This window comes from Hypanus sabinus, chromosome 10 (assembly GCF_030144855.1).
Source record: "Hypanus sabinus isolate sHypSab1 chromosome 10, sHypSab1.hap1, whole genome shotgun sequence".
Taxonomy (NCBI): Eukaryota; Metazoa; Chordata; class Chondrichthyes; order Myliobatiformes; family Dasyatidae; genus Hypanus; species Hypanus sabinus.
Genome location: NC_082715.1, coordinates 95065871 through 95088926, shown reverse-complemented (window position 1 = coordinate 95088926; position 23056 = coordinate 95065871). Strand labels below are relative to the sequence as shown.

Genomic DNA, 23056 nt, shown 5'->3' with positions numbered 1-23056 from the left:
TGCTATCCCCATGATTGTACTCAATGCCATGTGAAATGAAGGCACTTCTGTTTTCCTGATTTGCCACTTCCAGGGAATTATGTACTCGTCGCTATGTTTCTTTGTTCATCAAAACTCCCCTGGGACCTGCCATTCACTGTGCTTGTTCTGGTCTGGTTTAACTTCCCAAAATCGTCAATTCACACTTGTCTGAGTTAAATTCCATCTGCTATACCATTGCCTATTTTCAATTTGATCAATATTCTATTGCAACCTTAGAGAAGCAAAGAACAGGTAAGCAATTTTGGTTTCATAATAATTGTAATAGTCCTCCGAGAAGATGAGAAATAAACAATAGTCAATAAACAAAATTAGTCATTTTCTAAACTGGACTTTAATAATTAATTCTCCCAATTTGTTAAAGAACAAAAATATTTAATGAGTAAGAAAGCTTTATTCGTTTTAAAGCACAGAACAACAGTTTTCACCCTTTTCATGCCAAAATCTAAGGATTAGTTCTCAAGTTAAAAATATCCGGAAAATATCTAGTTATTTGAAAAAGTTCAATGATTTTTAATAGATGCAAAGATAGTAAAGAGTATAAGTAACAATTCTATTCAAATGTAACCCTTATTATGAAATAAATATTTTTAAAAATTCTTAATTCAGCTTTAAAGCTTGTTTAATAATTAAGAATATTCAGATAAAGAAAACAAAATGAAGCATATCTTTCCCAAAAAGCAATTTGTGGTTTGAGAAATTTACAACACACATGAATAGAGCCTGGCCCAAGGTTCGCATGCTGATTGAACAATAATCAAGAATGAGCTTCTATGCTTTTGGAAAATGCAGAATTAATTGTAATACCTTAATTGTGTCCAGTAACAGTGAATTGTAAAGGTCGACTCAATATGAATTATAAGCAGGAGATGGCTATGTGTCCATTCAAGCCAATTTTGTCATTCATTAAAATATTGTAATGTCAACTCTACATGACAAATACCCTTCGTAACCTTTCACCTCCTTACTTATCAAGTACCTGATTAAAAACTATTCAATGACCGTTACTAGTGTATTTTGAGGAAGGGAGCTTCAAAGACACATACACCTAAAAAGATATTTTGCCTCATCTATTTTAAGTGGTCAATCCCTTAGTTTAAAACATGATTTTTTATTTTAGATCTCCTCACATGAAAATTATCTTCTTTACATTCACTCTGCCAAGGCACAACAGGACTTGTCATATTTCAGTCAAGTCCTATCTTATTTTTAACTCCACCAGATGTAAGCCTAAGCCATCAATAGGACAACTGACCCCTTTCTCATAACCTGCAATTCCAGGTATTAGCATGGTTAACTGTCTTTGAACTGCTTGCAACTCACAGACGTGAAGTTTCTGGTTGGTACAGTACAGGTGTTGCCTCACTGCTCCAGAAATCCAGGTTCGATCCTGATCTTGGGTGATGCCTGTGCAGAGCTCGTACATTTTTCCTGTGACTGTGTGGATTTTTTCTGGATGTTCTGACCCCAGAGCTGTGCAGGTTGGTAGGTTGAACTAGTTGGTAGGTAAACTACTTTATTAAGTTGAAGGACGTTAATGGAAGTGAGTGGGTGAGTGGGGAGTCAAATATGATTACTGCAAAGGGGTGCCCAATGGGATGAATGGCTTGTTTGTGTGCTGTATCTCACTATGTCTGCTCCATAAATAAGGAGACAAATCATTAATCTTAATAAAAATCACCAAACAGGATATAAAACCTATAACGGTTTTTGTTGCTTTTGATTTCTAGATAGATTGAAATTAGTTCTAAGAATAAAATCCTATCTTGATAAATTTTTTGGTTGGCAGATTATGTAAACATTCAATTCACATATAGACTCAGTGACCACTTTATTAGGTACAGCAGTGGAATCTGGTAAGGCCTGCACAACACTGCTGTAATGCATGGCAACTGTTGCTTTCTTGTCAGCTTGAACCAGTCTGGCTGATCTCCTCTGACCACTCTCATTCTCAAGGAGTTTTCATTCACAGTCCTGCAGTTCACTCGATTTTGTTTGTTTTTTTTTCTTGGTCCAATCTCTGTAAACTCTAGATTGTTGTGCATGAAAACCCTGGAAGATCTGCAGTTTCTGAGATACTGAGATACTATCTGGCACCAACTATCACTCCAGGGTCAGTCACTTAGATCACATTTTTTCCCCATTCTGATGCTTGATCTGAACAACTGAACCTCTTGACAATGTCAGCATGCTTTTATGCATTGAGTTGCTGCCATGTGATTGGCTGACTAGATATTTGCATTAATGAGCAGGAGCATAGGTATACCTAATAAAGTGGCCACCGAGAGTAATCACATTTGCATTATAGGCAAGACAGTACTTCTAACAGATGCCCTGATTTTGTCTGTAACAGAGTACTGAGGAAGTTACCATTCTGCAATATCATTACTTATACTTCAATGAAATTCTTCAGAGCCAACATTTCATTACACCACTGAAAATCGGTTAAATAATTCACACAGAGCAGTCTGTACAGACTTGATAGGATTCCCTTTTATGCAATAGTTAGGAGGTAAAAAAAAACACATGCTGCATAAAAGGATTTATCAAAAGCAATTATAAGCAGTTGGCTAAACCACTAATTAGAATATTAAAATATAAGATAATAATGAATGTATTTTCTTGCAAAGAGTACCTCAAAATTATGCACTTTCACTAGCAATTATCTTTTTAATCTAATCTCTTCCGAAGTCTACAGCAGGGGAAGAATCATTCTGATCTGTCTATGCTTACATCAGGTAATGTTGCAGTGCAGGTAAACAACATGCTCAGAATCTTCTGACTTAGTTACTGTGTCACTTAAAATAACCATTTTACTCCTGGGAAACATAGAATTTAAATGGAACGTTAAAGTTTATAGCTTGTTTACTTAGTACAAACTTAACTCAAGTGATCTCATTTACTATTTTAGCCAAAATAATGGATGAGACTACGAACTACTACTTCTGATATTGTATCCTATGCTGCTTTGAAAATACAATCAAGGAAAAACATGACGGCTACATTTAACCCCTCTCTCTATGTTCAGTCTTACTGGCAGTTGCTACTCACTCATTTGACATTTTATACTTAAAATATTGTTCTACAATTTGAATCTTACAACCACAATAATTGCAATTTTGTAAGCAACTATTTCAAAGTGCATTTCACTCCTTTGCCTATTCCTTCCTACTATTGCACATATCAATGAAAAGGATTTCACATTATCCTGCTTTATAACAAGCAAATAACAGGGAGATACTGGACAAACTGCTTCATTAAAAGAAGTATCAATGTGTATAAATAATGGAATAAACACAGTGAAAACTCATTTAGTTGAATCAGTTATACTGCATTATACAGCCTTTATATTATTGGTAAATAACAAAAAATAATTTATTATTTAATAAGGATGGATGAAATACAAAACTCCCTCATCATAAAAAGGACAAGAAACAAGGAGGCTCTTTTAGCATCTTTTTAAGTATTCTATAATACATCCCTCAATAACTGTGTTTTAATATAACAAACAGGACAAGACAAATATAGGTATTGCATAAAGTTTAATGGTTTTGTACATTTGCAAGCAGCATTGTAAACTTCAACTTATATTGAATGCCAGTTTCCCTTTTGGCAGTAATGATCATTTTTTTTTTGTGGTAGTAACTATTCTTTCCACAACTTAATTTTTACAGATACAACTAAATTGATATTGACAAATGAAGTGTTGCAGCTCTCACTGCAGAGAAAGGTTACTAGGTTTACCTGACCCCATAGTTCTGAATGTGTCAAGTTTAGCCTTCATGTTACCATGGAAATGAATATCCTCTGCACTCAGTCGATATGGGAATGAATTTTCAATCACAACTTGCCTTTATATTACCTTATCTTCTTTCTCATCATACAGATAGATTTTTTAAATATACTTTTATTTCATAAAAAATTAATGCTGATTGTACAGGCTTTTATTTTGCCTTGCTGATATTCCTGGTGAGTTTGATCTTCATTCAAAATAACTTACACTATATAGAATAATCTTTTATACACTCTGATATCAATTACAAGAACTATATAAAGTCCATGCTTTATTGGTTATGAAGAAAACTGTAGGTTGACTTCTTTATCGTTTAGGTAATCACATTGATCAACACCAGTTGTAGAGGCAAATTTGTATTCACTGAATAAGTGTGATTTTGATTAAAAATAAGATACTCTTTTAAAAAGAAAGTGCCAATGACTTCTATAACAAATACATAACCAATATAAAGTAATATTAAAGGAAGTTGTGACTCTTACTAGATAGCTTTCAGCTTTTTGCCTGGTGCATAGGTGAACAATATAAGGAGACTCAAATTATCTTGGTATAGCAGTAATCTAAAATACAAATTTACATAAGGCCACCAAGCTGTGCAGAAAATTCATGCTGGAAGTCACTTCAGCAGCCACTTGTAATTTCCTTTGAATCTGAGGTTAGAAGTTGCATCTACTAAGGCAAATATCATGGAATTTCAGTGTGGCTCCAGCACTATCTGTATTGCAGGATCTCTGCTCCTGGGTTTTTCCAGCAGTAAACCCACCATGTCAGGCCACAGCCAGGTCATTCATGGCATCAGAGACCTCCATGTCGACCTGAGCAGTAATACTTGCTGGTATCACGTCCAAATAAATGTCATACTGCTGGTCCAGCCCCAGGTAGCTATCATTCATTAGATAGAATGTGTAGATGTACCTGAAAGCAAATAAAAAGAATGGTGCAGTTCTTTAAATGCCTACTTCACTTTGAAAAGAACAAATAATGCAGATTAATTAATTGCAGATCTTGCACACTTGCCATTTCCAGCATTTTACATTATACCTTAAAATACATACTTTTGCACCCTTTCCTTAATATTATCAAAACTGATTATATGCAATTTACCTTAATACCAGTATTCCAAAGGTATTGTCTTATCATCAAAAACAGTACTGCTGAAATTTTATTGGGTTTAGAGTGAAAATATAGAGCGGATCTTGTATTTATACTGCCACTATTAGTATTTAAGATAATGTAATAAATTATATTTTAGTTAAAACCTTACAGAAGTTGAGGTTTTCCAAACAGGAACAAAGCGTACAAGATTGAAAAAATAATGTGGAACTGCTTGCAGGTATGAGTCTTGGAGAACACTCAACTCACTAAAAGCTAGGAAAGTTTAACCAAGTTATAAGGAATACAAATAGAAAATCATGCTTTATTTCTGGAGTGAAATAATTGAGAAGTAGGAAGTCAAGTTCAACCTGTTTAGATATCAGTTAAATCACACTTCAGTTCCATTGGTGTCACAAACACCAGTCTGGACTAGTCTATTTTTGTGTTGATATGTAATCCCATTTGGTCATGAGGAAATATTTGAGATAGATTTGCCATCAACAGTGCAGTAGACAAATTTATAAATTCTATAAGATCTTTCAAAATTTTGACACATTTTTAAGAGGTAAATAGGTATATACCAATTTATTTGGTTAGGGAATTAAGTTTTAAACATTAGTCTTGAACTTAAAACCATTTTCATTAATAATGTCTTTTAAGAAGGGAACCTGCCACCCACATTTGGCTGTGGCCTATAAGAGACACCAGTTCCATATCATTGTGGCTTTCCAGCAGGTTCTAAGAATTATTTTGACTGCTCAAACATTGGAACATTGGGCTTCCAGAGATGCGAATGGGTAACTATGATGTTGTTGGGATAACGGAGACATGGCTGCAGGGAGATCAGAACTGGGAAATGAATGTACAAGGGTATACGTGCTATCGTAGGGACAGAAATGTGGGCAGAGGGGGTGGGGTGGCCCTGTTGGTGAGGAATGAGATTCAGTCCTTTGCAAGGGGGGACATAGGGTCAGGAGAAGTAGTCTGTGTGGATAGAACTGAGGAACAGTAAGGGCAAAAGGACCCAAATGGGTGTTGTCTACAGGCCACCAAACAGTAGCATGGATATTTGGTGCAAGTTGAATAGGGAGTTAACATTGGCATGTGGCAAAGGTAATGTCGCAGTAGTTATGGGGGATTTCAACATGCAGGTGAACTGGGAGAATCAGGTTGGTGCTGGACCCCAGGATAGGGAGTTTGTAGAGTGCCTACGGGATGCATTCTTGGAACAGCTTGTACAAAAGCCGACCAGGGACAAGGCTATTCTGGATTTAGTCTTGTGTAATGAACAGGATTTGATAAGCGATCTTGAAGTAAAGGAGCCATTAGGAGGTAGTGACCATAATACGATGTTTTTATCTGCTACTTGAGAAGGGTAAGGGCAGATCGGAGGTGTCAGTGTTGCAGTTGAACAGGGGAGACTATGGAGCCATGACGGAGGAGCTGGCCAAAGTTAACTGGACGGATATCCTAGCAGAAAAGACAGTGGAACAGCAATGGCAGGTATGCTTGGGAATAATGCACAAGGTGCAAAATCAGTTCATCCCCCGGAGAAGGAAGGATTCAAAGAGGGGAAAGGAAGTCAGAGATTGCATAGCATTAAAAAAAAGTATGACAGAGCTAAGGTGAGTGGGAGGACAGATGATTGGAAAATTTTTAAGGAACAAAGAACTTAACTAAAAAGGCAATACGGGGAGAAAAAAATGAGGTATGAACACAAGCTAGCCAGGAATATAAAGGAGGATAGCAAAAGCTTTTTTTGGTATGTGAAGAGAAAGAAGATAGTTAAGAACAATGTTGGGCCTTTGAAGAATGAATTGGGTGAAATTGTTATGGGAAACAGAGAAATGGCAGAAGAATTCAATAAGTACTTTAGATCTGTCTTCACTTGGGAAGATACAAGCAATCTCCCAGATGTATGGATGGGCCAAGGACATAGGGTAACAGAGGAAATGAAACAGATTGACATTAGGAAGGAAACAGTGATGAGTAGACTGATGGGACTGAATGCTGACAAATCCCCAGGTCCAGATGGTCTGCAACCTAGGGTACTAAAGGAGGTGGCTCTGGAAATTGCGGATGCATTGGTAATCATTTTCCAATGTTCCTTAGATTCAGGATCAATTCCTGAGGATTGGAGAATGGCTAATGTTATTCCACTTTTTAAGAAAGGAGGGAGGGAGAAAACAGAGAACTATCGTCCTGTCAGCCTAACATCAGTAGTGGGGAAGATGCTAGAGTCCATTTTTAAAGATGAAATAGTGGCATATCTAGATAGCAGTGATAGGATTGGGCCGAGCCAGCATGGATTTACCAAGGGCAAATCATGCTTGACTAACCTATTGGAGTTTTTCAAGGATGTAACCAGGAAGTTAGACAAGGGAGATCCAGTGGATGTGGTGTACCTCGATTTTCAGAAGGAATTTGATAAGGTCCCACATAGGAGATTGGTGGGTAAAGTCAGAGCTCATGGCATTGGGGGGAAGATATTGACATGGATAGAAAACTGGTTGGCAGATAGAAAACAAAGGGTAACGGTGAATGGGTGTTTCTCCGAATGGCAGATGGTGACTAGTGGGGTGCCACAGGGCTCGGTATTGGGACCACAGCTGTTTACGATTTACATCAACGATTTAGAGGAAGGCATTGAGAATAACATCAGCAAGTTGCTGATGATACTAAGCTGGGTGGCAGTGTGACATGTGATGCGGATGTTAGGAGAATTCAGGGTGACTTGGATAGGCTGGGTGAGTGGGCAGATACTTGGCAGATGACGTTTAATGTGAATAAGTGTGAGGTTATCCACTTTGGGAGTAAGAACAGGAAGGCAGATTATTAATTGAATGGTGTAGAGTTAGGCAAGGGAGAAATACAAAGAGATCTAGGAGTCCTTGTTCATCAGTCACTAAAGGTGAATGAGCAAGTGCAGCAGGCAGTGAAGAAGGCTAATGGAATGTTGACCTTTATTACAAAGGGAATTGAGTACAAGAGCAAGGAAATCCTTTTGCACTTGTACAGGGCCCTGGTGAGACCACACCTGGAGTATTGTGTACAGTTTTGGTCTCCAGGGTTAAGGAAGGACACCCTGGCTATAGAGGAAGTGCAGCATAGATTCACGAGGTTAATTCCTGGGATGTCCGGACTGTCTTACGCAGAGAAGTTAGACTGGGCTTGTACACGCTGGAATTAAGGAGATTGAGAGGAGATCTGATTGCAACATATAAGATTATTAAGGGATTGGACAAGATAGAGGCAGGAAATATGTTCCAGATGCTGGGAGAGTCCAGTACCAGAGGGCATGGTTTGAGAATAAGGGGTAGGTCATTTAGGACAAAGTTAAGGAAAAACTTCTCCCAGAGAGTTGTGGGGGTCTGGAATGCACTGCCTCGGATGCTTTCAAGAAGGAGCTAGATAGGTATCTTATGGATAGGGGAAATCAAGGGATATGGGGACAAGGCAGGAACCGGGTATTGATAGTAGATGATCAACCATGATCTCAAAATGGCGGTGCAGGCTTGAAGGGCTGCATGGTCTACTTCTGCACCTATTGTCTATTATGGGATGAATTGCACATAAATTTATAAATCCTGGGCAAAAATTATGAGTCACTATTTTGTTTATAATTTAGCTTTAATATTGACATTTGAATAACAGAAGCATACAACGATTCCTCATCAGAAGGATCTTTCCAAGATGACGGTGCGACGCAGCTTGCAGTGGCCACTCTGGAGCTGATAATCTGTTCTTTGTGAAGTGGGGTGCCATGCGCAATCATAATCAATTGAAAATGGATGTGGTAGCACAGAGGAACATCGGGAAATCTCCAGGAAGACCTTCTTCGTTGCTGCTGCTGCTGTGAAGTCCGGGACTGCTGGGAAGAACAAGCCCCTAGTCCTTGGGGTTGATTTGCTGACGGCCGTTGGTGGCGCCATCTTAATATGCTCGGCAGAGGAAGGTGCTCAGAGAAGCTGTGCTGGAGGGGATGGTCGTCGGCTCGGAGGTTTGACAGACTCGGAGTCCGCTGCTGTCAGGTTGCTTTTGGTGTGTGCTGCGTCTGCGAGGCTGGGTTCGATGGAGCTTTCATTGTGTACTGCGTCTGCGAGGATGAGTCAGGTGGCGCCGTGGAAGTCCATAGCGGGGGTATTCCCTTCTGCTGCCGGCGTGGGATGGCGAGTCTGTTGGGACCCCTGGGGACTTGTGGAAACTGTGTGGTGATTTCTTTTGAACTTATAGTCCTTTAACATCTTTGGACTATTTTTACTGTGCCCATGATCTGTTTTTTATCAATTATGCTATTGTTTGCACTGTTGTAATTATGTGGTTTTGTGCGGGTCTTGTAGCTTTAGTTTTTGGTCTTGTTTTTGTCTGGTGGATTTGGAGCTCCTTTCCGGGGAACGCACTAAGACGGTAGCGCAATATTAATAAGCAGCAGCCTCTCCGGACTCTGGATTGGGGATTGCCAAACGTTATGTGGATTTTCGGGTGTAGTCTGTTTTGTCATATGCTTTTGTGATATCATTCTGGAGGAACGTTGTCTCATTTTTTAACTGCATTGGATTTGTGGTTCTAAATGACAATAATCTGAATCTGAATCTGAATCTTGTGAGTAACAGTGCAATACACATTGAGGTATTTGTTTCACTGAAAATCCTAAAACCCAGACCATATCCAAATATTTCATTTCTCAAGTAATTTCGAGGGTCCTTTGGCTAATTTTAGAAAGTGGAAGACAATTGAGGATTAAACAGTTGACGTCTACCTTGACTCCCATGTCGTAACAAATGGAGCTTTTGCTTATGTTAAAACCAGATTACAGAAAACTGCATTCATAATTATTTTTAAACTTAATATTTCACTTTATTTAAGAACTGCTTTCTATAGCTGCCTAAGGTTAAACTTACAGTGAGATCAATCTTGAATACAGGCATTAAACAATGAGCACTTCAATGTTATTTTTGTAAGCTTAGACAAGATCAAATTAATTCACACCATCTGCCTCTACAGGTGTAACTCTGAGATACCACTATTTTACCTGTTGGTATAACAGTCAGTCAGAATACCATTGATTGTATTATCTTATTGTTAAAATGTTTTAAAACATGTACACATCTTGGATGGTTCTTGGTAATGTTATAAATTATAGTAACATCATCTCTAATATGCAATGCCTTAGCTCCCTACTATCAGGTTCCTTTTGCCACTCATTCCTTATTTTTCTGGCTTACATTATTAGCTCCAAGTTTCTCAAATACGTGAGTCCTATTCATGAACTTAAATCTCTCTATAACCTTGGCCCTCCTTGTTTCTGTAAACACCGCCAATTCATGTTCCTCTCCGGATTTTCTGCACTTCTCACCAGCCTCTTATGTAGCTGCCATCACATCCTCTTCCCCAACATTTATACGTGCATTGGTATGAATCTTACGGCGTCAATAATCTAGAACATGGTTCTCATACCTTTCACCTTTGTTTCCCTCTACCCTGTCAAAACCCTCCTTATAATCTTCCCTCTTCTACTAGATTTTTGCCACATACGCTAATATCTCCATCTGTTCCCCAGTATCAATTTTTCATGTTTTGTTAAGCACTTTAAATATTTTTACAATGGTAAAATTACGACATAGATGTGAGTTGACAGTGATAGTAATGAGTATTATGATCTTACCTTCCAGTGACTTCAGGTGTATAGAAGGCTAGAGAAACAGTGCTTTGATTTCGAACATATCCTACTCGTTTCAAAGCCACCAATTCCTTTTTGTCTATTTCCCCCAGAATGACAACCCAGCCTTCATCTTTGGCTTTTGTGAAACGTGGTGTAATGGCTTTGCTGCTATATTTTCTCTGACAACCAAAATGAGATATCAATCAGAAAACATTGTGTGTTCATTAAGAACAATTATAAACATTTCCTATGTAAGCTGCATAATACTTTTAAAGCAGAGATAACTAAGATCTAACTGATTATAGTCATTGTTTTTCTTATTCCACTCCTCCTTTATTTATTCTCTAATTCTTGTTTAGCTCTAACTTTTACCAGTAATTGTAAAATGTCTTTGACCTATATACAGCACTTACATAATTTCTGCTTTTCATTTTAGATTCCTATTATGTAGCTTGTTGCAATTTAAAAAATCACATTAAAATACCTTGAAACACTTCACAAAATTAAAAACATTTTGACTGCAGTGATCTTGCTTGCATGAACAACGTTTCACACGCACAGTCCACTAACTGAGAGCAGCAATTTAATCTGTTCTTCCAGTGTTGACAGAGAGAGATGGAGGATCCCCTTTGACAATGAAGAAATATCAGCAATGCACTGACGGGTATGTCTAAATTATTAGCATGAACCCATGGCCTCTTAACCTCAAAATGAGAGCACTACAAAGCTGACACGAGCTGATCATTGCTGGTTAAAAGGTCTGTTAGCTATTACTGGAAAAGGAACTAAAGTTAACATATTGTCAAAAATTCGCAATTGCTGGAGCGCTGACTTTCTCTTTCAACAGGTTTCCAATGATGTAATACAGTGGAGCATTGATAAGAACATGCTGTTACCTCTTTCAGTTAGTTTGAATGCAGAGCACTTTGATAAGACTGCCTCACCATTTCAGTAATTAAAGAGTGAAATCAAACTTGGAGAACAGAGAAACCAAGATTGAACATAGCACAGCCACCTGACTGACTGCTTTTAGCATAAAGTGAGGCCAATAATTTAAACCTTCTACTTCTTTCTTTAAATAATTAGCAGAGTAATATTTTTCAGATCTCTGATACAACATTATTTCTTTCACAGCTTCTGGTAAAAGATAAACTCAAATAAGATTACTTTAAAAAACTATGCCATGTTTGTCTAATATATTAATCTCCAGCAAAATAAAGTTTCATGGTAATCTTTAAGACATTAAAGGCAAAAAGATATTCAGAAGAGATTTACTAAAATGATTGATGGAGGGGAACTTTAGTTATGCTAAAGCTATTATTCTTGGAAGAGTGCACTGTAAGGAAAACCATGAAAGTCAGGAATCAAGAACTAGGGAACACAAAATAAAGATGATTGGCATAAGAGCCACAAGTTAAATGAGGGGAAAACAAACTTTTTTTCCTGCTATAAACAGTTGATGTTGACGATGCACTGCCAAAGGTCAAAACAGAGATATATTCAATCATAGAATTCAAAAGTTAGCTGGATAATATAACTGAAAGGAGTAAGTTTATAGGACAAAGCAGAGGGGCCAGAAGGGTGGGACTTGGTTGCTCTATCTGTAGCCAGTAAACTCTTCATAGGCAAAATGGCCTCCAGCACGGTAATTACCTTGAGAGTCTATGAAGCCCATTTACAACCAAATCAGATGTAAAACCAGTTTCTGCACTGTTTAATGAAGTAGCAGAATTATTAGCATGAAAAATTGTATATCTGTCCAATGACATCAAATTTAAAATGTCTCAATGATTATATGTATACAAAAAAAATTAACAATAATCTGTTTTAATGGTTTTATAAAGGAGTATACCTAAAACTCCTGATTTTCCATTAACAGGCAACCCTCCCAGCCCCACGTCACTGCAGTGGTACCTTCCTGATTTTTCACAATTCAAACCAACTTTATCCCTGCATGTCAAGAAATGCAAGTTCAAAATAAATAAGTTATAAATTGGACACCCTAAAACACTGTAAATTGTTTAAAGTTCCTGAGAGTGAATTTTATTCCGTATCTCAAATTTTTGGAGAGTGATTTGTGAATTATGTAAGGAAACATTTCAGTAATCTAAATAGCTATAATACTGGGGTTGCCTTTTATTGTTTTATGTCAATGGTGTGTGCAGATTTGCATGGATTCCTCCAGATATCAGGCCCTCAGAAGTAGGAAGTCTTTGTGTTGACACTTACTACCACTATTTATCAAAAGTCCTATCTTGTAAAGGGCAAAAAGTAAATATTCCAATCCTAGCAAGCAAGGTATAAATAGATTTAGGTTAGAGATCAGACCATAAACATTCTGAGTATTACAATGTTTTAAATTTGTTCTTTTTCTGCTAAATTGCAGAGGCTTGGTACATGATGCATTAGTCTTGTTTTCCAGCAAGGTCTGCTGGACTCCCAATATTCTCAAAGGTGAATTATTTGCTTTCTATCTGTTCTAAAAAACTCAGAAAAGTTAATTTTAACATGACCAGCCTAGCTGTGTGAGAAATCTTACTATATTGGAAGGGCTATCATTTTCACAATTTTCCCAATGAAGACTTATACCTTGTTGCGCAGTGGCCCTATCCTGCATAGATGGACTTGAAGTACGTGTTCCTGATCTGCATGCAACTGTGTCCAGTTTTTCTCATCTCGCAAGCCAGTGGAAACATTCGGCAGCGTTATCTCATTTTCCCCCCAGCCTTTGATACTCAGACTGACCTCAATGACAGGAAGATGGGACAAGAAATTCCAAGCCTAAAAAGATGAAAGAAATTTGAATAATTGTACATTTCTTTGGTCTCTACAGTTCCATCAGTTTACAAAGCAGCTTTCAGTACAGACTTCTTAATGATTTACAGCAATTCAGAATTAAAATATCTGCAGTAAAAGAGAAAGATTTGTTAACATTATATAAATTTGGATATCAGTGAATAGAATACACTTATTACGAATGGTCAAGGTTCTCTGCACTTCTCCCTGTACAGGTACTAAATACATCCTAGGCAATTGGTTCTTTGCAAAAATGTTTACCACAGCAAAGAAATACATTTAGCAGAGTAATGAGCATTAATGTCTGTAATAGGGTCCATCCAATACCATAACACAACTTCTACACTATAACACATCTCCTACACCAACTGTACATCCCTAACATTCTTCTTGTCGTGCTTTAAGCCATCAATATATCAGGCCACATTTACAATAGAGAGAAATGGGCAGTTGATGTTTTGGGGTTGAGACTCTCCTTTTTCATGAAACATTGAACGTTCATTTCTGTTCATTGATGCTGCCTGACCCAGTGAGTTCTTCCAGGATTTTGCATGTTGCTCCAGATTCCAGCATCTGCAACCTCCTGGGCTTCATTATCCTTAGTATCCTCTTCTTCCAAAAAAAAAGTTTTTTTTTACCTCATAACATTGCCTAGCAGTTCCTCCACACACCTTATACAACTTCTGGAGACTGAAGCGACTGATTCCAGATAAAGAGTTTTGACTCAAAATGGTAACTATCCCTTTCCCTTTATTGATGCTGCATGACTTGCTTGAGTTCCTCAGCTCCTTTGTGTGTTCCTCCTCACACAACTTCTGCCATTTCTCAACCCAATGGTTACCAAAATAATTGCTTGTATTTTTGTCAATCTTCTGACCTGAATTGACATCTACATCATTTATTATTAAATTGAAATTTGTCCTGTACTGTGCCTATTGTCTTGCTTATTAATTAATTAATTAATTGATTAATTTTTGTATTGCCCTGCAATTTTTTGTGCACTTTATGTAGTCCTGTGTAGGTCTACAGTCTAGTGTAGTTTTTGTGTTGTGTTACATAGTCTAGTGTAGCCTTGAGTTGTTTCACATAATTTTGTGTTGATTCATGTAGCACCAGGGTCCTGGAGGAGCATTGTTTTGTTTTTACTGTGTACTGTGCCAGCAGTTTATGGTCAAAGTGACAATAAAAAGCAACTTGACTTGACTTGAACTTGCAAACATGAGGTCACCTAAAATTCTAATAACGATGGCATCCATGTTGCACAGACCACTGACCAACATGGACTTCCTTAAGAGAAATGCTTGCCATAGTTATATTCAAATCACTCCATGGCCACAGTATTCCTTCTCCCTGTAACCATCTTCCATTCCACAATCCAGAATATCTTCACTTGTTCAATTCTTGCCAATTGTTTATCCCATATTTTAAAGACAAATTCAGTGGTGAGCAGAGCTCTTGATCTACAGAATTCCTATTTGAATATTTCTAACTCTCTTCCCTCATTTAGGACACTTAAGCCATGAAGAAGGGTCTTGGTCTCAAATGTCAACTGTATGTTCATTTCCATGGACGCTGCCTGGCCTCCAGCATTTTGTGTCTTTAAACCTTTAGGTTCTCTGTCAGTGTGTGCCCAGCAGCACTGAAGCCAAGATCAGATCAGCTTCAGCATCATTGAATGGTGCAGCAGGGGTTGTCTGGCCTACTGCTCTTCTTGTTTCTTCTGCTTGGTGTTTGCTAACATGTATACAAAACATCTAGTTAGTTGACTCTATTAAAAGGTCAACATACCCTTAGCATCATTTACCCTAAATCAAAATTTCATCAAAACCAAGATAATTATCAATTTTGTTTCTAAATCTGAGTGCAACAATGACAAGATTTATAGCTGATCACCATAAGCTTCGGACACACTATTTCCTTTCTGAATAAATTTGACCTTTGATCTTTTGGTACAATGATCATTACCAACATGACTTTTTTTTCTTCTTAAAGACGGAAACTGTCCTTGCTTCCTCTGGGCAGAATAAGGTGGCTGCCTTTCTCTTTCCTCAAAGTACGTTCCATTTGCCCTATCTTCTACTGAGGGAGATATTCACTTTTCTCCTCAGTGAAGTGGTACCAATCCTCCTCACCTTTTTTAGTGCAGAAAATGACACAGCTTGTTACCAAATTTTACACAAACAAAAGCCTTGATGCAAGTAATGAGGTAAAAAATTCTCAATAAAATAACTAGTTTAACATTTAGACCATCATAATTCCAGGGTATGTCATCACTGCTAAAAGCAACTGAGGTGAACACATTGAAGGAGTTTATAGGTAAAAAAGATACCCTCAAAACCACTTCAAAAACATTTGTCTATCTGGAAAAATATATCAAAGCACAACTAGTGTTATTTATATGGAGAACAGTCAAGATAACAACACATTGTTTATCAGTGTGTTCAAGTGTTATTGTGCTAATGCAGCTACAGAAGATAATTTATTGCTTAAATATATCACAAAGCTCTTAGATGGTAGCTGCTTTTTGATTAAAAATAAAAACTAGGCTATTGCAGCCGAGGCTGCTAAAACATTTCAATACGAGCAAAACATATTTATCTAAAGATTAATCTTCATCATTTGAATCAGATGAGAACACCTCCCTGCATGCAATTATTTAATTAGCTGGCAAAGCTTCTGCTGGTCACCAGCCGTTCAGAGCATACTGATGGCAGAACAGATGCAAATCTCCAGTGATGACTGCCTTTTCTCATTACGACTGCAATTAGCACTTAAATTGGTGCTTTAAACCCAATAATTTCCAGAATATTTTTTTTCATATATTTTAGTTGTGATTGTCGTGCCAACCTGACAGAGACAGATTGTAGAATAAATTACAGATCCAAATAATTTTCCCAATGAACAGGCTACAGTAACTATTTTTATTAAAAACATTAATTATTTTTTCAAAATGAGTATAATCTTATTTCCAAACAAAATTTATATTTCCTAGATTCTGTTAAAACACAAAACATCATTCTGCATGTGCATTTCTGTTTCTGCAATGCTCATTATTAGATATTTATATTCACTCTATTTTGGGATATTGTTGGAACATTTCTGCCCACAACAGACTGCCTGTCTGCCATATAGTAGAAGGGCCAAACAAAAAAAAGAGCTTTGAAGTTTGCACGTTGCTTATTTGGGTACCACTTTATCTTTGAATTCTGGTTTATTCAGATAATGAAAGCTTTAGTTGTAAACATTTTACCAACGAGTAATTAAAAAACAAATTCTTATTTTATATTATTTTCTTACATTATATTTCAGAACTAAACATATATTTAAATTCAAATTATTTTTATTCTTTTGTGGGCAAAGTAGCAAAATCATTAAGTAATCAGTGGTTTTCACCAATGACCTGAGTTTGAAGAAAAAAATGGGCTTTGTTAACTAAGTTAGAAATTACTAAGCGGTTATATATTGCCCATAAGAAAGTGACAAGCAATCTTTTTGAACCACTGCTCTCCATATGAAGAAGATATGCCCATACTACTATTTCAGTACAGTAGTTCAGTATTTAGAATGAGCAAATAATAGTGGAATGCTAACATTTTTCCAAATCAAAGTAATGTTTCCTGGTTCATGCTTATGTGTCTAATGGCCATATTCTAGGTGGCTGAGGTTGAAAACTTGGGAGGCAATAGAGAAGAAGTAATGGCTAGTTACTGCAATACATTTGGTAATAAGTACACACTGTAGCTATGTTGTCAGTGGTGGAGGGAGTATATATTTAAGTTCCATTTTGTAGAAAACTGCACTCCTCAATCCTTCGGAGAATATTCTATCACTCTCCTAATATAACTTGTAGCTGACAATTTTTAAAATAGACAATAGTTTCGCTCTCCACACCTACTGCATGACCAGAGGAGCATTGCAGATATCATATGGTAAACTAGCTACTGAGAAGATGACTTCTAGTCATTGCAAATTGACTACTACACTGTTGCAAATTGTAAACTGTAAAGTCAAATTCCTATAAGGGACAGAACAGTTGGAAGGATTCAGCTTGTATATCATTTCTTATATTGCTAAGCATAGGCTACAGATGGGCAGCTTTGACCAGTGGCCAATCCGGCCATTTAATTTTGAGAAGAGGGGGACTTCAATTATGTTTAGTGTCTGAGTACAAAAGGTAGCAATGGGTCAGCAGAGCAAGAAAGAGCTTTGACCAAAGATGAATCAGCGTTTGTGATTGATTAGCAAAAGCAAATTAAAGGAAGGTGGGGCAAGCACAGGGGTTGTCATCAGAGTTGTCAAAGTCAGAGTGGTGATCTTGAAGCTTTATCTCTTCAAGGCTTTCGCAAAGAGAAGCTTTCAGTCAGAGAAAGCAAAAGAAAAGCTCTAGGTTAAGTTTTTTTTCTTCCCTTCTTTATATCTGCTCAGCTAGGATAGCAGAGATGCTAGCCAGGATAGCTGAATGCTCCTGTATGTGATGAGGGAAGACAGGGAGACTGTCAATGTTTCTTACAACTAACTGTGAGGTGCTTCAAGCTGCAGTTTCTAGCAATCCATGTTAAGCATGTTGGAACTGGAACTGGATGAACTTTGGACCATTTGGGAGGCTGAGGGGGTGAGAGATAGGACATATAGAGGTAGTCACACCCAAGGTGCAGGACACAGGAGACTGGGTGACAGGAACGGGAAAGGGATTAAAGAGCCAGTGCAGAGTACCCCCGTGACCATTGCACTCAACAACAGGCAAATCATTTTGGATACTGTTGGGATGGGGTGGTGGATGACCTAACAGAGGAAAGTCCCAGTGGTCGGGTCCCTGGCACTGAGCTTGCCTCTGTGACTCAGAAGGGAAGAGGGGAGAAGAGGTACACTGTGCTGATAGGGAATTTGTTAGTTAGGGGAATGGACAAGAGGTTCTGTGTGTGAGAACGTGATTCCCAGATGGTATGTTACCTGCTGGGTGCCAGGGTCTGGGACATCTTAGATCAAGTCCTCAGCATTCTTAAGCGGGAGGCTGAACAGCCAGAAGTAGTGGTTCATATAGGTACCAATGACACAGATAAGATGAGTATCAAGGTTCCGCATAGGGAGTTCAGGGAGTTAGGTGCTAAGTTAAAGGGCAGGATGTCCAGGGTTGTGATCTCAGGATCGCTACCCATGTCACGTACTAGTGAGGCTAGAACTAGGAAGATTATACAGTTTAATATGTGGCTAAGGAGTTGGCGTATGACAGAGGACATATGATTTTTGGATCACTGGCATCTCTTCCAAAGAAGGTGGGAGCTGTCCAGAAAGGAGGACTAATATTCTGGCCAGAAGGTTTGTTAATGCTGCACAGAGATAAACTAGAGATGCGTGGGATGGGAACCAGAGTTCCACAACAGTTAGTGGAGAATTGCAGAGGCAGATGTTGGTAAGACAAGTTAGAAATCAAAAGGTAGAGCATGGTACGACTAGTGACCTGAGCTGCCTATATTTTAATGCAAGAGGCATCGTCGGACAGGCGGATAATAGTGCTGAAGATGAGGTAACTGGTTTAGAAACAGAAGTAAGGTGTAGTGAGGAGAGGCTGTCGATAGGGCAAAATTGCAGTTAATGCGATCAGTTGCAATGTAAAAGTTGCACAAAATCAAAAAGGGTGAAAACAGGACTGAAGGTGTTATATTTGAATGCATGTAGTATAAGGTAGCACAGTTGCAGATTAGCATGCATTGTGTTGAAACTATCATTGAATTGTGGCTGAAGGGAGATTATAGCTGCAAGGTTAATGCCCAAGGACACGCATCGTATCGAAAAGACAAGTAGGAAAGCAGAGGGGGCAGTGTTGCCCTGTTGGTAAAAAATGAAATCAAATTATGAGAAAGAGGTGACATAAGGTCGGAAGGTTTTAAATCATTGTGGATAGAGCTAAGGAACTGCAAGGGTAAAAAGACCTTGATGGGAGTTGTATATAGATCCCCAAAGGATGTGGTCTACAAACTACAATGGGAAATAGAAAATGCATGGCAAAAGACCAATGTTACAATGTCATGGGGGACTTGAAAATGCAGGTAGATTTGGAAAAAATGCAAATTAGTGCTGGATTCCAGGAGGGTGAGTTTCTACAGTGCCAACAAGATGGCTTTTTAGAGCAGCTCATGGTTTAACCTACTAGGGGATCAGCTAATCTGGATTGGGTGTTGTGCAATGAACCAGAATTAATTAAAGAGTTTAAGGGAAAGGAACTTAGGCGCCAGTGATCAGAATATGATAGAATTTATCCTACAATTTGTGTAGGAGAAGCTAAAGTCAGATGTATCAGTATTACAATAAAGGGAATTACAGAGGCACGAGAGAGGAGTTGGCCAGAATTGACTGGAAAAGAACAATGCCAGGGCTGACAGTAGAGCAGTAATGGCTGGAAATTCTGGAAGCAATGCAGAAGGCACAGGATATATACATCCCAAAGAGAAAGAAGTATTCTAAAGGAAAGATGACACAACTGTGGCTAACAAGAGAAGTCAAAGCCAACATAAAAGCCAACGAGAGGGCATATAATAGAACAAAAATCAGTGGGAAATTAGAGGATTGGGAAGCTCTTAAAAACAAACAGAAAGTAACTAAAAAAGTCATTAAGAAGGTAAAGATGGAATACAAAATTAAGCTAGCCAAAAATATTAAAGAGGACACCAAAAGTTTTTTTCAGATACATAAAGTGTAAAAGAGAGGCGAAAGTAAATATTGGACTGCCGGATAACGATGCTGGAGAGGTAGTAATGGGGGACAATGAAATGGCGTATGAAGATAAGTCACCTGGACCAGATGTGTACACTCCAGGGCTTTGAAAGAGGTGGCTGAAGGGATCGTGGAGGCATTAGTAATGATTTTTCAACACTGGAAAATTGCAAATAGCACTGCCCTCTTCAAAAAGGGAGAGAGGTAGAAAAAAGGAAACTATAGGCTAGTTAGCCTGACCTCAGTGGTTGGGAAGATGTTGCAGTTGATTATTAAGGATGATGCCTCAGGGTACTTGGCGGGATATGATAAAATAGGCTATAGTCAGCACAGTTTCCTCAAGGGAAATCTTGCCTGACCAACCTGTTGGAATTCTTTGAAGAAATAACAAGCAGGATAGACAAAGCCAAATTGTTTGATGTTGTGTACTTGGATTTCCAGAACGCCTTTGACAAAGTGCCACACATGTAGCTGCTTTACAAGCTACAAGCCCAAAGTATTACAGGAAAGATTCTAGCATGGATAAAGCAGTGTTTGATTGGCAGGAGGCAGAGTGGGAACAAAGAGAGCCTTTTCTGGTTGGCTGCCAGTGACTAGTGGTGTTCCACAGGGGTCTGCATTGGCATCAATTCTTTTTACGTTATGTGTCAATGATTTGGATGATGGAATTGATGGTTTTGTAAGTTTGAAGATGATCTGAAGGTTGGTCGAGGAGCAGGTAGTTTTGAAGAGGTAGAGAGGCTACAGAAGGACAGATTAGGATCATGGGCAAAGAAGTGGCCGATGGAAGAGTGTCCGGAAGTATATGGCCATGCTTTTTGGCAGAAGAAATGAAAAGCTTGACTATTTTCTAAATACAGAGAAAATACAAAAAAAAAGGTGCAAAGGGTCTTGGGAGTTCTTATGCAGGACTCCCTAAAGGTTAACTTGCAGGTTGAGTCCGTGGTGAAGAAGACAAATGCAATGTTAGCATTCATTTCAAGAGGAATAGAACATAAAAGCAAGGATTAATGCTGAGACTTTATAAAGCACTGATGAGACCTCACTTGGAGTATTGCAAATAGTTTTGGGCCCCTTATCTTAGAAAAATATGTGCTGAAACTGGAGAGGGTTCACAAAAATAATTCCAGGTTTGAATGGCTTGTCATGTGAAGAGCGTCTGATGGCTCTGGGACTGTTTTCACCAGAACTCAGAAGAATGAGGAGTGACCTCATTGAAACCTATTGAATGCTGAAAGGCCTTCATATGTGGATGTGGAGAGGATGTTTCCTGTGATGTGAGAGCCTAAGACCAGAGGACACAGCCTCAGAATGGAAGGGTGTCCTTTTAGAACTGAGATAAGGAGGTAAAGTCTATATGCATATTTAAGGCAGAGGTTGATAGACTCTTGATTGGTCAGGGCATGAAGGGATTAGGGAAGAAGGCAGGAAATTGAGGCTGAGAAGAAATCTCAATCAGCCATGATGAAATGTCAGGGCAGACTCGATGGGCCACATGGCCTAATTCTGCTCCTATACCTACGGTCTTGGGGTAGAAAATCTGATTAGCCTAAAAACTTTTTTTGGTGATCATGGAGACAATGTGCTATGTGAGCTACTTCTGAATTTTAAGTTTCTCAAATTCTGTTCTTTAAGACCATAAAATACAGAGCAAAATAGGCCATTTGGCCCATCAGGTCTGCTCCACCATTCAGTCATAGGCTGATCCAATTCTTCCTGTTATCCCCACTCTCCTGCCTTCTCCCCATACCCTTTGATGCCCTGGCTATTTAAGACCCTACCTATCTCTGCCTTAAATGCACCCTTTAGGTATGTTACACAAGAAAATCAGTTAATATTTTAACAGCTGAACTCTTTTCTTCATTATGAAGGGTCTAATCAAAGCTAATTACAAATACCACACTTACTGAATAGGTGATGTAAGAAACTGACACATTGCCCTTTCAGCTTTGAATGATAAGCTTGAATTTGGTCTAGCCAGATAAATTACAGGTTTTTTCTCAGTTACCTTTTTAAGTGCACTGAATCTCAGTGGTGTGAAGTGATTTTCTAGAGGTGAGGTTACTCGCACTGATATACCTCATTTCAGAGTATATCAAAGGTAGCTGGTATAGGAATTGAAATTGGGCATTGCTGTTAAGGTAAAATCATGGGACAGAACAGAAAAACATTCTTCAAATTCTTATTTGCAAAAGAAAACATCATATGCACTGAACTGCTGCTACAAAACAACAAATTTCACGCCATTTAAGTCAGTGATAATAAACTTGACTCTGATTAAAATGCATTAATCATCTCCTGCTGCCTTTATTGCATTAAAGCAATTTTCAACCCTAAAGGGACTGTTAAAAAAGTAGAGATTTGACTTGCGAAGGACAGGAATAGAACTGTTCTTCTTAAGCTAATTCCAAGAAGAAGGATGAGTCATGCAGTCACCCATTTCAATGTCAAATATATTTTGAGAGTTCAGAATAACTCAGATGAGCAATTGTCAAAGGACATGTAAATACCAGCTTGCTGGAAGTTTGAATAAAAAAGAAACAAATAAATGGAATAACAAAAAATAATATAAGCTGAGATTGAAAATGCAGGTTACCTGGGAAATCTGTAGAGGTTTTAATTCTTCAGCAACTATGGAATGAAATATATCCTCCCTCCATTCACATGCAGCTATCAATTCAGGAAGACATTCAACAGGACCTTTATAACCTTTTGAGTGGCTTTTCTTTCTGTCTGCATTCCATTTCCTAACAAAATAAATTGGCACATATATTTAAGATAATAAAGCAGATACACTTTAGGTCTTCTGGTTCATGATCCTCTTCAACAAACTGGGTGAAACTATTAAAACTAAATAGTACAACTGAGTTTTTGGAATATAGGAAAAACTATAAGCCACTCAGCTCCTTAAACCTGTTCCGCCATGTATAGAGAGAATGGCAGATCTTTAAACTAACACC

The 23056-nt window shown here is 38.1% G+C and overlaps 1 protein-coding gene across 2 annotated transcripts in view; it reads right to left on the bottom strand.

Annotated features, from left to right (window-relative positions):
- Positions 1-377: 377 nt before the first annotated feature.
- The window catches only part of ascc3 (activating signal cointegrator 1 complex subunit 3), a 374033-nt gene continuing 351354 nt past the window's right edge, over positions 378-23056 (bottom strand). For both annotated transcript variants that reach the window (XM_059982329.1, XM_059982330.1), the window contains exons 39-42: positions 22693-22843; positions 13179-13370; positions 10593-10768; positions 378-4747 (exon numbers count right to left, since the gene is read on the bottom strand). In XM_059982329.1, the coding sequence (XP_059838312.1) occupies positions 4600-4747; positions 10593-10768; positions 13179-13370; positions 22693-22843 (667 nt within the window). In that variant the 3' untranslated portion in view covers positions 378-4599. The remainder of the gene's footprint in view (positions 4748-10592; positions 10769-13178; positions 13371-22692; positions 22844-23056) is intronic.